The sequence below is a fragment of the Lepisosteus oculatus genome, chromosome 12 (assembly GCF_040954835.1).
Source record: "Lepisosteus oculatus isolate fLepOcu1 chromosome 12, fLepOcu1.hap2, whole genome shotgun sequence".
NCBI lineage: Eukaryota > Metazoa > Chordata > Actinopteri > Semionotiformes > Lepisosteidae > Lepisosteus > Lepisosteus oculatus.
In genome coordinates, this window is record NC_090707.1 from 39,011,731 (window position 1) to 39,024,721 (window position 12,991).

At 57.8% G+C, this 12,991-nt stretch overlaps 2 protein-coding genes across 3 annotated transcripts; both read right to left on the reverse strand.

Moving 5' to 3' along the window:
- Positions 1 to 1,043: 1,043 nt before the first annotated feature.
- LOC138242065 (GTPase IMAP family member 4-like) lies at positions 1,044 to 5,261 on the reverse strand. 2 transcript variants are annotated; one of them, XM_069197032.1, is made up of 2 exons: positions 4,856 to 5,261; positions 1,044 to 3,208 (listed from the first exon to the last, which is right to left on the reverse strand). In XM_069197032.1, the coding sequence occupies exons 1-2, from the start codon at positions 4,860 to 4,862 to the stop codon at positions 2,238 to 2,240; spliced, it is 978 nt and encodes a 325-aa protein (XP_069053133.1). In that variant the 5' UTR covers positions 4,863 to 5,261; the 3' UTR covers positions 1,044 to 2,237. The 2 variants fall into 2 exon arrangements, with proteins under 2 accessions (XP_069053133.1, XP_069053134.1); XM_069197033.1 differs by lacking the exon at positions 4,856 to 5,261 and adding an exon at positions 4,398 to 4,837.
- A 330-nt stretch (positions 5,262 to 5,591) lies between these two features.
- Positions 5,592 to 9,454, reverse strand: LOC102687447 (GTPase IMAP family member 9-like). The gene is made up of 2 exons (XM_069197053.1): positions 9,019 to 9,454; positions 5,592 to 6,484 (listed from the first exon to the last, which is right to left on the reverse strand). The coding sequence occupies exons 1-2, from the start codon at positions 9,023 to 9,025 to the stop codon at positions 5,892 to 5,894; spliced, it is 600 nt and encodes a 199-aa protein (XP_069053154.1). The 5' UTR covers positions 9,026 to 9,454; the 3' UTR covers positions 5,592 to 5,891.
- Between the last annotated feature and the right edge of the window lie 3,537 nt (positions 9,455 to 12,991).

Consider the following 12,991-nt stretch of genomic DNA (forward strand, 5'->3'; position numbering starts at 1 on the left):
CTCTTCAAAGTTCGACCCCTGAGCGCCTCGCCGGCGGAGAGCTGTCCTGGGCTGTATTCCAAAGCAGTTTTTACATGTTTGTCTACTTTTCATACAATTTGCTCACTCAGTAGATGTTTACGGGAGACTATTAGCACTAAGGAGAAAAAAAAAGTTCCGTTTAAATGAGGAGCCATTTATTTTAAACGCAAGAATTATGACTTTTGCTTTTAAACCCATTATTATCTCCCTTAAAGGTGTTGTTTGTTTTCTCCGTAGCGCTAACAGGCGTCTGTAGGAGGTTCTAATTCTGGTCTGGGTCTTGCTGCAACAGTGCACCACAACATTGAAATTCCTTCTTTTCGGCCCGATTATACCTCCGTGGAGGCGGCGGTGAATATAGTAGTTCAGTAGTTCATGCGCAGGCTGCAAAGGGACAAGTAACAGGTTCATTCCCTGCTGAAAAGAGAAGACAACACAACGTTTCGGCCGTGGAGCCTTCTTCAGGTGTGAGAAGGCTCCACGGCCGAAACGTTGTGTTTTTTTTTCTTCTCTTTTCAGCAGGGAATAAACCTATTTTTTCCAGTGAATATAATGCGACCACTGTCGCCAATCGGCCTCGGCAGTTTGTAATAATTCAGGTCCCTAAAACTGTTCAAGCCCCAGTCTGGTCTTTATCAAGCACAACTGCCATCTGGTGGCTAAAGGGCGTTATGACATGACCCGGGCGAACACTTCCACAGGGTGTGTGGAATCCTAATTCAGCGCTCTGCAGCCTGTGAGGTTAACAACCCAAGGGATGTTTTTAGAGGAGGGATCCCCAGTCCGTGTCCTGGGGAACCCCAATCCAGTTAGTCTTTAAGGGTGAACTGGAAGAAGAAAGGAATCTGCTCGAGAGCCCTCCGGTCCTTAAGGGCTGAAGAGCACTTTTAATTTTAGTCCTAAATGATCTCTAAATGATTTAATTTAACCAAGATTTAATTTAAGGTAAAGTGCTTTTTTAAAAAAAACAGGATCACAGACGTTAAACACTGTGTGAGTTAATGCACGACAAATGCATGAGATATATATAATAATATACCTTTATTGCGCATTGATACACGTACAATATGTGCAAAAGACAGTATTTCATCGAGGTCTACAGGAAGAGCAGGATAAGCATCCGGAACACAACCCTGAATCAGAAGCTCAACCCGTCTCACTGCGTCAGCTGCTCCGGAGAACTCATCCCGCTGTTTCCAGGAGGATTCCGGAGCTCCGGAGCTTCAGCAGCCTGGTCGAGCAGAACAGACGCACACACCCCCCACCACTCTCAGTGTAAAGAAGTGCCTCGTGATCTCGGTGCCAGAGGATAAGTTTGGAAGCGTCTCCCTGTCCCTCTGAGAGCAGAGCTGCGCGACAGCGGAGGGGTCAGACGGAGGGCAGAGTCAGAGTTTCTTTCACCGCTGACCAGAGGGGCTTGCGTACCCCAGGCGGCGACTGGCCGGCTCTGCAAAGGTGTCGCTGCTCATTCAAGCTTCAGGGTCTTGCTCTCTGAGGGCAGACCGGCTGGTGTGTGTCAACACCCTGCCAATTACTATAATGACACAGGGTCCCCCAATGAGCAGAGCTCAGGTTCCTCCAGAAGACCCCCAAACCCCCCTGGAGCCGCAGCTCTCGGGGTTAGAGTGACCCCGCAGCTCTGCTGGCCTCAACGGGCGGAGCAGCCCTCAGGAGGAAGCCCAGCCCTCAGGAGGAAGCCCAGGCGTTCTGGAGGAAGCTGCAGCCCCGCGGGCGGATGGGACGTGTGTAAGGGTGAGGGCAGTAAGGGCTAACGGGCTCTAAGGCACGGGTACGTCTCGCCGCGCTGTCCTCCGGGCACTGACCGCCCTGCGGCCTGGCCAGCGGTCAGTCTCGCCTGGCCGGACTGGCAGGGAGAGCTGCTCGAGAGCTGAAAGCAACGACTCAGGACACACGGGCACAGGAGCCACAGCTGCAGGGGGTCCCCAGGGGAGGCACGGGGGGAACCCCTCTGCACTGGACAGCTGTTTCAGACTACAGATCCTCTAGACTGGGGGGTCCCAGCTCTGGAGCTGGGGGTCCTGACGGTTTTCATCAGCGGATGAAGGCTGTGGACGGGGGGCCCCCCCACCCCCTGAGGACACACAGAGCACCTGCTGGCTTCTGCCCCCCCGGGGCCGGAGCGGGGAGCCCCAGAGCCGCCCCAGCGGATCCCCCTGTCCCGGGCCGGACCCGCCCCGACCCCCCTCCCCCACCTCCTATTTGACCTTGGTCACCACGTCCACGATGTTCAGGTCCTTGAAGGCCAGTTTCAGAACGGTCAGCACGGCCTCCAGGGGGCTCTCGGCCTCGGCCCCCGCGCTGCCCCCCAGCAGCCCCCCCAGCGCGGCGCCCCCCAGCGGGCCCAGCACGGCGGCCGGCGGGCACACGGGCGAGAGCACCGCGCCCGCCACCGTGCCCACCAGGGCGCCCAGGATGGCGCCGGCCGAGGCGGCGATGGAGATCTTGGAGATCCTCCCGAACAGCCTCCTCTTGGCCTTCCGGCGGCCCTCGGCGGGGTCGGGGGGCGCCGCGCCCGGGGGGGTGCCCGCCCCGCCGGCCTGCTCGCGCCGCAGGGCCTCGTCCACCGCCTGGTACACGGGGTTGGTGTAGTGGCCGCCGTTGTCCCGCGCCAGGCGCTCCAGCTTGCCCAGCAGGGCGGCGGCCTGCGCGCGCTCGCCCTCGGCGCGGTTGTTGAAGACGTGGTAGCGCCCCCCGCAGCGCCCCACCAGCTCGCGCAGGTGCTCGTCGCGCTGGAAGAACTGCTCCACGCTCTTCTTGCGCAGGTAGTCCCCGCGGGTGAACAGCACCAGCGCGTAGCGCAGCGCCTCCTCGCCGAACAGCGCCAGGATCTTCCTCACCGCCTCCCGCTCCTCCTCCTCGTAGGGCCCCACCTTCACCACCAGCAGGAAGGCGTGGGGCCCCGGCGCGGCCAGCACCAGGCAGCGCACGGCCTCCCTCTTCACCTCCTCCTCTGCCAGCCGCGTGTCGAAGAAGCCGGGCGTGTCGATCACGGTGACCGGCCGGCCGCCCAGCTGCTCCGTGTGCATGGCGCACTCCCGCGTCACCGAGCCGGGGCTGGCCTCCGCCCGGAACACCGGCCGGCCCAGCAGCGTGTTCCCCGAGCTGCTCCGGCCCGCGCCCGTGATGCCCAGCAGCACGATGCGCAGCTCCAGGTCCTCGCTGGCGTCTGGGGGGGGAGAGGACGTGAGGATCTGCTGCAGCGCAGGCCAGGAGAGAGAACATGCAGGCTCCACGCAGACTGTGTGTGTGTGTGTGTGTGTGTGTGTGACCGCGAGAGACCGCGAGAGAGAGACACGTCATCTCGACGCTCAAAAGGAAAACAGCAAGTGCCTTTAACGGTAATTTGAACCCCACAGCCACAGAGGAAACTGCATTTACTGACTGCTTGGACAGGAGACCGGCTGGACTGTGGCGGGGTCACTGGTCTCGAGTCCCGGGTTCGAATCCAGAGTGGGATCCTTCTATGTGGAGTCTGCATGCTCCCATTCCCTCCCACCGCCCATATTTTCCCCAGGAGTCCAAAGGCATGCTGGGTCGACAACCCGCTCCTCTGCTGTTGTTCTTGGGACAGACTTTCATCTCTGACATAGCTCTCCTCAGTGTATCTCACGTCAGCAAAACCCCAGACATTCTTACAGTGTATCTGGGGGGAAAACGTCAATGTGAAATCCATCCATCCTTTTTCGAACCAATACAGGGCTGTGGGGGGGAGCCGGAGCCTATCCCAGCAAGCACCGGGCACACACTGACACAGACACACACACACGGGCACCAGGGGAGTCAATGCTAAGCACCGCGCCACCGTGCCGCCCTGTGCAATATCGATACCGGTGCTTTTCCAGGAGGGGAGTCTGCCCTGGTGTCGCCCGTTTCCCCTCCTGGCCACTAGGTGGCACCAGACACCGGAGATCAGCTACTGGAGGCCCGAGCCGGTGACGCAGTGATGCGCAGCTTTCGTGCGCTGAACTTGAGATACTCTTTTCAGTAGCAGTTAAGAGGAACGTTATTTGCATGAATTAAAGGTCATGCACAGTCACTGAATGCTTTATAACTGTGATGCAGCTCTCGATATGCATTTACAGACGCCGTGTTAATAAAAAAAGAGTGAAAGGCGCGTTAAAGATTGAAGTGTGTTTTGGCTGCAGTCGCGCGGTTCTGCAATGCTCGAGTTCGGACTGGGTTCGGGAGCCGCAAACCGGATCCGATGTGCATGCTCTGACGGCGAACGCGTTTTTCGTTCTGTGATCACGGTTTCTGCCGTCCACGATACACGCTGTCCCTCCCAAAGGTGCCACTGCCCTGGAATCTGCCCGTGAAGGACACACCTCGGTCATAATGTGCAGTATTTGCCTCACCAGTATCATGACTGCTTGCATCTCCAATATTCGGGATAATTCACCGCCTGTCCACATAGACAAAACCGTCCTCTAGGCTCAGGTCTACAGTAGGTCTGGGCACGCCCAGCCCGGATTAACACGAGCTGCGTGCCGGTTTTGATCGGGTTTAGCAAACAACCTGAACATTTTTATTTCATGGAATGGCTGTGCTCTGCTCTTCTAGGTCTCGTTTTTGCGAGACGCGTCTCTGTTATATTCTGTACTTCGCTTCCTGGAGTCCCCGGACGACTGCTGCCGCATCGTTATCGTCTTATTATTGTGCTCCTCCGGCAGCCATCTTACACTGAAGTCTCCATTTGAGCGAGCGCAGATGTGCGTCAGCCGGCCGAACCGCTCCTCCTGCTCAGCTCACAGGAGCAAGCGGAGCAGCTCATCACAGATGATGGGCTCAGGGGCTGCGGCACAGGAAAACTCACCTGCCATCTTTGCACAGGGTCCGAGTCCCGTTCCTGGAGGAGCGGCGAGCTGAGAGGCAGTTCGGTGTGTGTGTGTGTGAGTCGGTGTTGAGCGGAGAGTTTACTGGGTGGGTGTGTGTTCAGCGTTCAGCGTGCAGATCGAGAGTTTACTGGGTGTGTCAGCGCTGAGGAGTGAGGTTGTGTGTGTGTCAGTGTTGTGGAGTGAGAGAGTTTGTGTCAGAGGTGAGAGTGAGTGTGTGTGTCAGCACTGAGGAGTGAGAGTGTGTGTGTGGAGGGGCTTCATCCCACATGAGTTTGCAATTTAAACAAACCTTTGTCACTTTGGGCTTCTTAGTTTCAGTTCAGACCCAGCTCTGAGCTGGGTTTTCTGGACAGTTTCCTCCCTCTCCTCAGCCTGGAGGCACAGAAACTGAACACGAAAAACCAGCTTCTGCACCATCACGGGGTATCCCCTCCTGAATCTCCCCCAGTACCCCCTCTCTCCTGCAGCCTGGGGGTATCCCCTCCTGAATCTCCCCCAGTACCCCCTCTCTCCTGCAGGCTTGGGGTATCCCCTCCTGAATCACCCCCAGTACCCCCTCTCTCCTGCAGGCTCTGGGGCCACAGTGTCGGCGGGTTCAGTCCAGCTGTGCTCCGATTGGCCTCACCGAGCTGCTCGTTCCCAGTTCCCAGTTCCCCACTCTCCCCTCTCCCGCAGACCAGCTCCTACAGGCTGTGTCATCCCGACGGCGACTGCTTTTCAAAATAAGTTTCCTCCATTTATTTTTGTAGTATTTTAACAGAAAAAGGTAAATCTCCATATACATAATATATATATATAAATCTGCAGTTTATCAAACAGGGTTTCCACAAGAAGAAAAACGGATCCAGAAGCAGAAACCGCCCCTGTGCAATGGTTGGTGGCGATGACGTCATGCGACAGTGACATCATGGCGATGACATCACATGACTATGGCATCATGCCGATGACATCACAGCGGGAGTTCTAGTCTCTCATTAGCTGTAGAGGCAGGAGGTTAATGAGCGTAAATGAGCGCTAATTAGCCTTGAACTCGCGGCCGTTCTCCCTGTTCTCCCTCACCATGTCGTCGACGATCCTCAGCAGCTCCGTGACCTGGGCGGGGGCGAGCTCCTCGTCCTCGTTGACGAAGAACAGGTGCCGGTGGCCGCACGCCTGCACCAGCGCCTGCAGGTGCTCGTTCTCCTGGACGAAGTCCCCCCGGGTCCTGTCCCCCAGCTGGTCGGCCTTGGTGAGGAGCACCACGGTGTAGCGGAGCACGTCCTCTCCGAACAGCTCCCTGACCCGCTCCGCCACCTGCCGCCGGCTCTCCGTGTAGCGGTCGTCCGCGGGCACGGCCAGCAGGAAGGCGTGGGGCCCCGGGGCGCTCAGCGACAGGCACCTCCTCATGGTCTGGACCTCCTCCCCGGACAGCTGCCTCCCGGACAGCCCCGGCGTGTCCACCACGGTCACCCTGCGGCCCCGCACCAGCCGGCTGGCCCTCTCGCAGGCCGTGGTGACCGAGCTGGAGCTGATGTCCGCCGTGAACACCTCCTCTCCCAGGATGGTGTTTCCTGAGCTGCTCTTGCCAGCCCCGGTCTTGCCCACCACCACCAGCCTCAGCTCGCGCCCTGCGGGAGACAGACGGTGCCGTGAGAGCAGCTGCAGCAGCTGCAAGAGCAGCAACAACTGCAAGAGCAGCAACTGCAGCAGCTGCAAGAGCAGCAACTACACCAACAGCAGCAACTGAAGCAGCTGCAAGAGCAGCAACAACTGCAAGAGCAGCAACTGCAGCAGCTGCAAGAGCAGCCACAACTGCAAGAGCAACAACTGCAGCAACAGCAGCAACTGCAGCAGCTGCAAGAGCAGCAACAACTGCAAGAGCAACAACTGCAGCAGCTGCAAGAGCAGCAACACCAGCAAGAGCAACAACTGCAGCAGCTGCAAGAGCAGCAACAACTGCAAGAGCAACAACTACACCAACAGCAGCAACTGCAGCAGCTGCAAGAGCAGCAACAACTGCAAGAGCAGCAACTGCAGCAACTGGAACAGCAACAGGAACTACAACAGTGAGAGCTACCGCAACACTTCCCATCATCCTCCAGCGCGCTGGTGCCTGATTCCCCTCCACGGGGGAGACTCGGGGGACCCCAGTCCCGGTCCGTCACCAGAACACGGTCTGAATCTTTGGACCCGGGACCGGCGGTGCCTGTGAGTCTCCTGCAGCCAGTACGGCTCTAGAGTCTGTGTCATGAGTTTACTCCCCTGTGCCCCCTCATACCAGTCTTAATTGCTCTTAACACTGCATGTCAAACTGCACATTCATACACTGTGCAAATACTTATACCTCTGAACAGAATAAGAATACTTCCTGACCCGGCTGTCAGAAACGTGCTCACGGTGGCCACAGCCACAGTCAGAAAAACGCAGCGATTTCCAGAGCAGTGTCTGCAGTGACTCACAAGACTCTCTAGTTTTCCTCAGCACAATAACCTGCTCAGTGACCCCCCAGGGCAACGCGCCCCCATGTTCTGACAGCAGCTGGAGGCCTGACGGTGCAGGGGGTGGCTGAGTTCAGGTTTCAGCGGGGTGGGGCAGAATCGTGGAGCGTTAGTGTGCTGATCGCGCGCAGGCACAGCGTGCCAGCTCGTTACCTGCATCCTGGCTGTGTGTGCGCACACCCTTCCCACGGGAATTACCCAGGGAGCTGTTCCACGCCAGACCCCCATGGAAGAATCCCTCAGGGATCCTGAGTCACGCTGAGCTCGAACCTGAGCTGTGGAAGAGGACTCTGACCAGCAGGCCCCAGCAGGTGCAGGGTTGCGCCCAGAGTACTCTGGAGAGAGACCTGGACACTGTGAGCCTGTCCCCTGGAGAGAGACCTGGACACTGTGAGCCTGTCCCCTGGAGAGAGACCTGGACGCAGTTAGCCTGTCCCCTGGAGAGAGACCTGGACGCAGTGAGCCTGTCCTGGGGGGGAGCCCAGCAGCAGGGCAGGCAGCCAGGCTGGTGGGGCAGCACAAGCACCCCTCTCTGGAAGGCCTGGGATAAAAGAGCTCTGGCACGCGTTCCCGAGAACCGTCCCAGGGCATCGTGGACGGAGGGGCTCTCCTGCTCTTTCCCAGCCTCCTGCTGTGCCGGAGTCCAGCCCTCCTGGGTCTCCCCGGCTGAGGGAACCAGAAGCCGGAGGGACCCCCCAGGCACAGGCAGGAAACACTCCAGCTGGTGGTCGCCATGGACACAGAGCCCCTCCCCCTGGAGACGGGGGGGGGAGGGGATGGCTGAGCTCCGGAACTGCGCTATATTCCTGCTCCAGCTGACGGTTGCTAGTGACGATGAACTCCTCCCCCTCCCGCTGTCCTGCAGGGGGAGGGGCTGTATGACTGCTGGCACAGAAACACGCTCCTGGCTCCTGTTTTCCATAAGGAGCTTCCCAATGGGAATGGGAGGCGAGGAATGGTGAAGACCAGCTCCTCCCCCTCTCCTACAGGAGCTGCACGAGGCTGAAGAGAACGGTGGCCACCCTCTGAACTGCAGGCTCTCCGTCTCCAGCGGAAAGCAGGCTGGACTCTCACCACACCCTTTCCGGTTTCTCCATCGCTACAGCCCTGGAGACTCCAGGACAGCAGGGAGAATCTGAGTCCTGCTCAGCAGCACACGGAGCCCGACCAGAACCGGGTCGGCGCGCGGCTCTGAACAGGCTGTGCCGCGTGTCAGCGGGCCTGACAGAGCAGCTCTTTGTTCTCAATCCGCGCAGGAAAGAGGAAGCAGAGAGACGCACAGGCAGGAGGAAACAGCCCTCAGATCGCACTGCTGCCTCTCCAGGTGCTGCTGCAGCTCGTTCTGCCCCAGTCTGCCCCAGTCTGCCCCAGTCTGCCCCCTGGCTCTGCCCCCCCACCAGGCAGAGCAGCCTGGAGACCATGAAGAAGAGGCCCTGTCTCACACCCTCTCTGCCCTGAACACAGACACTCTCCACCGTGACGCCACACTGCCTGAATGAACAAGCCACACCAGAGCACTGGACACAGCTGTGTGCATCCAGACCACCACTACAGCCAATCTCTCAGCCTGGGCAGGACAGGGGCTCAGACTGCAGCCCCACTAAAGTCTACACCGTCTACAGGCTGGCTCGGAGCTCCTCAATCTCAAGCAGAAGACCACTGACCTGCCATAGTGCCTGCGGTGCTCCTGAGCCGGGGAGAGGGTGCTGTCCGTGTGGCGCAGGAGACGGGTGCTCAGTGCGTCTCGGCGCGCTCAGCCAGAGAGCAGGCAGGCAGAGCAGGTCCTGAGCGCAGGATTGCGGTCTCCGAGAGGTTTCGGTTCTAGCCCTTGTTTATCAGAAAGGGAGGCAGGTCCACAGGAGTCCGCCCTCTGACGTAGCTCTGTCCTCCCTCCCCCTGGACTAGTCTGCAGGCAAATGAGCTCCTGGATTGTGTAGACAGAGGTTGGTGAGCAGCGAGAAGAGATGACGTGGCAGACGTCACGGGGAGGGACTGTCAGGCTGGTCTTCCTCTTTCTGTGCCAGGCTCACAGCTCCGCACACTGGCCCACACTGCCTCTCTGCCTCGCCTGCCAGTCCCTCAGCTCTAATCAGGACCCCACACTGCCTCCATCCCTCTTTTCCAGAGTCTCAGCTCCAGCAGCTGGGCCTCTGTGCCTCACTCTCTCAAAATACCAGGACTGTAACTGTAATGTCCCACACTGCCTCTCTCCTTCCTAATATCTCAGCTCTACCCACTGTCCCACACTGCCTCCCTCTCTCTCAGCTCTACCCACTGTCCCACACTCCCTCTCTCTCAGCTCTACCCACTGGCCCACCCTACCTCCCTCTCTCCCAGTGTTTCCTGTTTTTTTGTGGTTGGTTCTCAGATCTGAATGGAGGCACCTGTTCCTCTTGTCAAATGCCACTCCTAACACAACAGTCTTCTGATTTTAGAGTCGATTAAAAACCAACAAACTGAAGGACAGAATGTGTTCACTCTCCTCCTGGACGACTACTCCACACCCCTCCACTGAAAGAGTTCCGTTCCTCCGGCCCCTTGATTGGTGTACAGATCCTACTAATAATCAATTAGCTAACGAGCAGTGGGACACTCCAGCGATGGGACAGACTGGAGGGGCTGCAGGCTGAGCAGACTTGTTTTAATCAATGGATACAATTGGTTTAAGAAGGTGAAAACAGTGGTGTTTTCAGGGCTTTTCCACTCATCAATGACCCAGTTTTTATCTGCTAGACCAGGATTGGCCAGCCCTGCTCCTGGGGAGCCCCAGTCCAGCAGGTTTAGGGGTCACCCCTGGAATCACTGGTTTCCGAACACTTGGGACAATTTCCCTTTGAGCGGCGAAGCAGCTCAGGGCTGATCTGGAGTGAAAACACTAGCACCCTGCAGCCACTGCTCCTGACCTAACCACACCCCTCAACGGACCAGAGCTCGCCAGAGGCGGTTCTGTGCCACCGGTCCCAGCCTGCGGGTTCTGTTTCCTCTCGGGAACACGCAGGGATGAGTGCGCCTCCGCTGATCCACTGATGCGTCTGTCTTTCTTTCAGACGGGCCCCGAGCACGCTCCCTCCGGCGCCCCCGTTTACAGATTTTTGGATCCTTTTTATGCTTTGTGTTAATTAATGTTGAATTTGACTTGAAAAATAGCTCCCTCAGTGCGGGTCTCTGCACAGCAGAGGCAGGTTCGTGTTTCTGGTCCCGTTTAATGTCGTCTTAGGATACACAGTTAATGAACAGCGCTGATTAAAGGGGGAGCAAGAGGCGGAGTCCAGCCCCCAGCTCCTGGACACCTGCGGGCTCTGCAGTCACTCAGGTCTGAGCAGAGCGAACCCCGCAGAGTCGCCAGGCAGGAGCTTGGCGAGAGCTTGGGGCTGGGAGGACCCCAGGGGCAGGAGTGGGGGACCCCTGGTGAGAGCAGCAGTGTGATTTTGAAGGAGGGTGACAGTATAGTTAAAATACACGCTCTGGGCTGCTCGAGCTGGGGAGAAGGCTAGTCTTGACCCCTGACGCCTTACTCTGACCTCTGACCCTTGCTCTTACCCTGACCCCCTGACCCCTGTCCTGGAGGTAGTGGGCACCTGCAGGCCCTGGGTGAACTGGAAGAGCTCTCTCCGACTGTGAGTGCGCTTGAAGAGTGTGGCATCACTCTGTTGTGAAGAGCAGGCAGGGAGTGCGTGCCGGCTCAGTGTTCCTGCACGAAGCTGAGCCCCAGTGTAGTGGCAGGGAGTGATTGTGCGCATGTGGCTTTCATTAGAGAAGCACGAGTCTGGGTGTCAGCTCCAGGAGAGGCCCCAGCCAGGGCTGGGACTGTGCGACTGTTGCTGTCCCTGTGCTGAGCAGAGCTGCAGGCAGAGAGGTGTCTCAGCACTTCCAGAAACTCAGACGGATAGAGCCCCAGAATGACTCAGTTTATATCAGCATCCCATCGACAGAATTACTGTTTGCTAGTAACCCAGCAGGTGTTTGGCAGAAAAGGGTGGAAAGGGGGAAGGAGGACTGAATTCACGATCTTGTGTAGCAGTGTGTCGGTACACAGGCATGTGTGTGTGTAGGTGTGTGTTTGTGTTTTTTAAGGTGTGGAGGTGTATGTGTAGGTGTGTGTGTGCAGGTGTGCGGTTGAGTGTGTCTAGGTGTGTGTGTGTGTTCAAGTGTGCAACTGTGTGTGTAGGTGAGCAGGTGTGCAGCTGTGTGTGTTCAGGTGTGCAGTTGTGTGTGTGTGCAGGTGTGTCTAGGTGTGTGTGTAGGTGTGCAGGTGTGTCCAGGTGTGTGTATCTCTCTCTCTCTCAGATTCCCGGGATCTGTCAACAGGCCAGTTGGAGAAGAACGCTCAGCACCTGGAGCAGAGAGTGAGCGCTGGGCGTGGGCGGCCGGTCTTTGTGCTCGGGTTGAGATCGCTCCTGTTTATACTTGACTTTCTCTCTCTCTCCGTTTCCCACGGGAGAGACAGCAGGAGAGTGGGAGCAGGCGGAACAACGGAATTCCAGTTCCTGCTTTTCTGGTTGTGCCGACTGGACGTCTGAAGGCCGGGAGGCAGAGAAGAGCAGTGACTCCTCTGTGACCCCAGAGCGGGGTGCGTCTGGGGACCCAGAGCCCGGATCAGCGCAGTCCTGAAGTGAGCTCACTGACGGGCGGCCGTGTGGACAGAGCAGACACAGCCTCTGTTCCAAGCACAGCCCCGGTCCGGCCGCAGTGTTGCCACCAAGGTCAGGTGCAGGACAAGAGCACCAGTGTCTAACCTCACAGTGGGCGAGGGCCTGGCAGAAGGTACATCCTGGTGTCTCACGCTCCTTCGGTCAGCCAAATAAGAACTTGTCACTGTCAGGGCTGATCACCAAGTGCGCTTCTAACCTTCTGCATGTGTGTCTGCTCCATTACTACTGTGAAACTCCTCCTCTTCCTCAGGCGTTCGCCTGGCCTCTCCTCCTCTTCCTCATATCACGCCCAGTCCCCCTCCTCCTCTTCCTCAGATATCACGCCCAGTCCCCCTCCTCCTCTTCCTCAGGTGTCACACCCAGCCCCCCTCCTCCTCTTCCTCAGGCGTCACTCCCAGCCCCCCTCCTCCTCTTCCTCAGGTGTCACACCTCCTCTCCTCCAGCGTTCTGATGTGAGCAGCTGTACCTGCCTGCTGCACAAGCTGGAAAGTACAGGGGGCTGGAAGGGTAACTGTGTCATCGTCTCTGTCACTTTGCGCTCTACAGTTCCAGCACAGAGACCTGCTGTGCTGTGTTGGAATCTGCATTCCAGTGCATAATGACTTCCACGTGCGTAGTGTGCGCACGTCCATTCACCAGGAAGCTCTGATGGGGGTGGAGTGTAAGGTTAAGGCATTAAATAATCGCTTGTGGCACGTCTTGATTTCTGTGTAAGTCAGATTACAGAGTGGAAATTTCCATCGCCGCCTGCGCCTCATCGCGGATCTGGCTGGACCTGAAAGTGGGAATTCTTACAGCGTGACGCTGGATCCTCCAGCACAGCCTTAGTCAATGACCCCTGAGCTGCTCCATCGCAACTTCCCAGAATCATAGTTACAGTTTAACTATTGCGAAAACATGTGAGGTTTCGCAACGCTGCTTAATGGGGCGTTTAAAACATGCGTCTCATTCCATATCATTGGATTAGAACTGCTCTGAATTAACA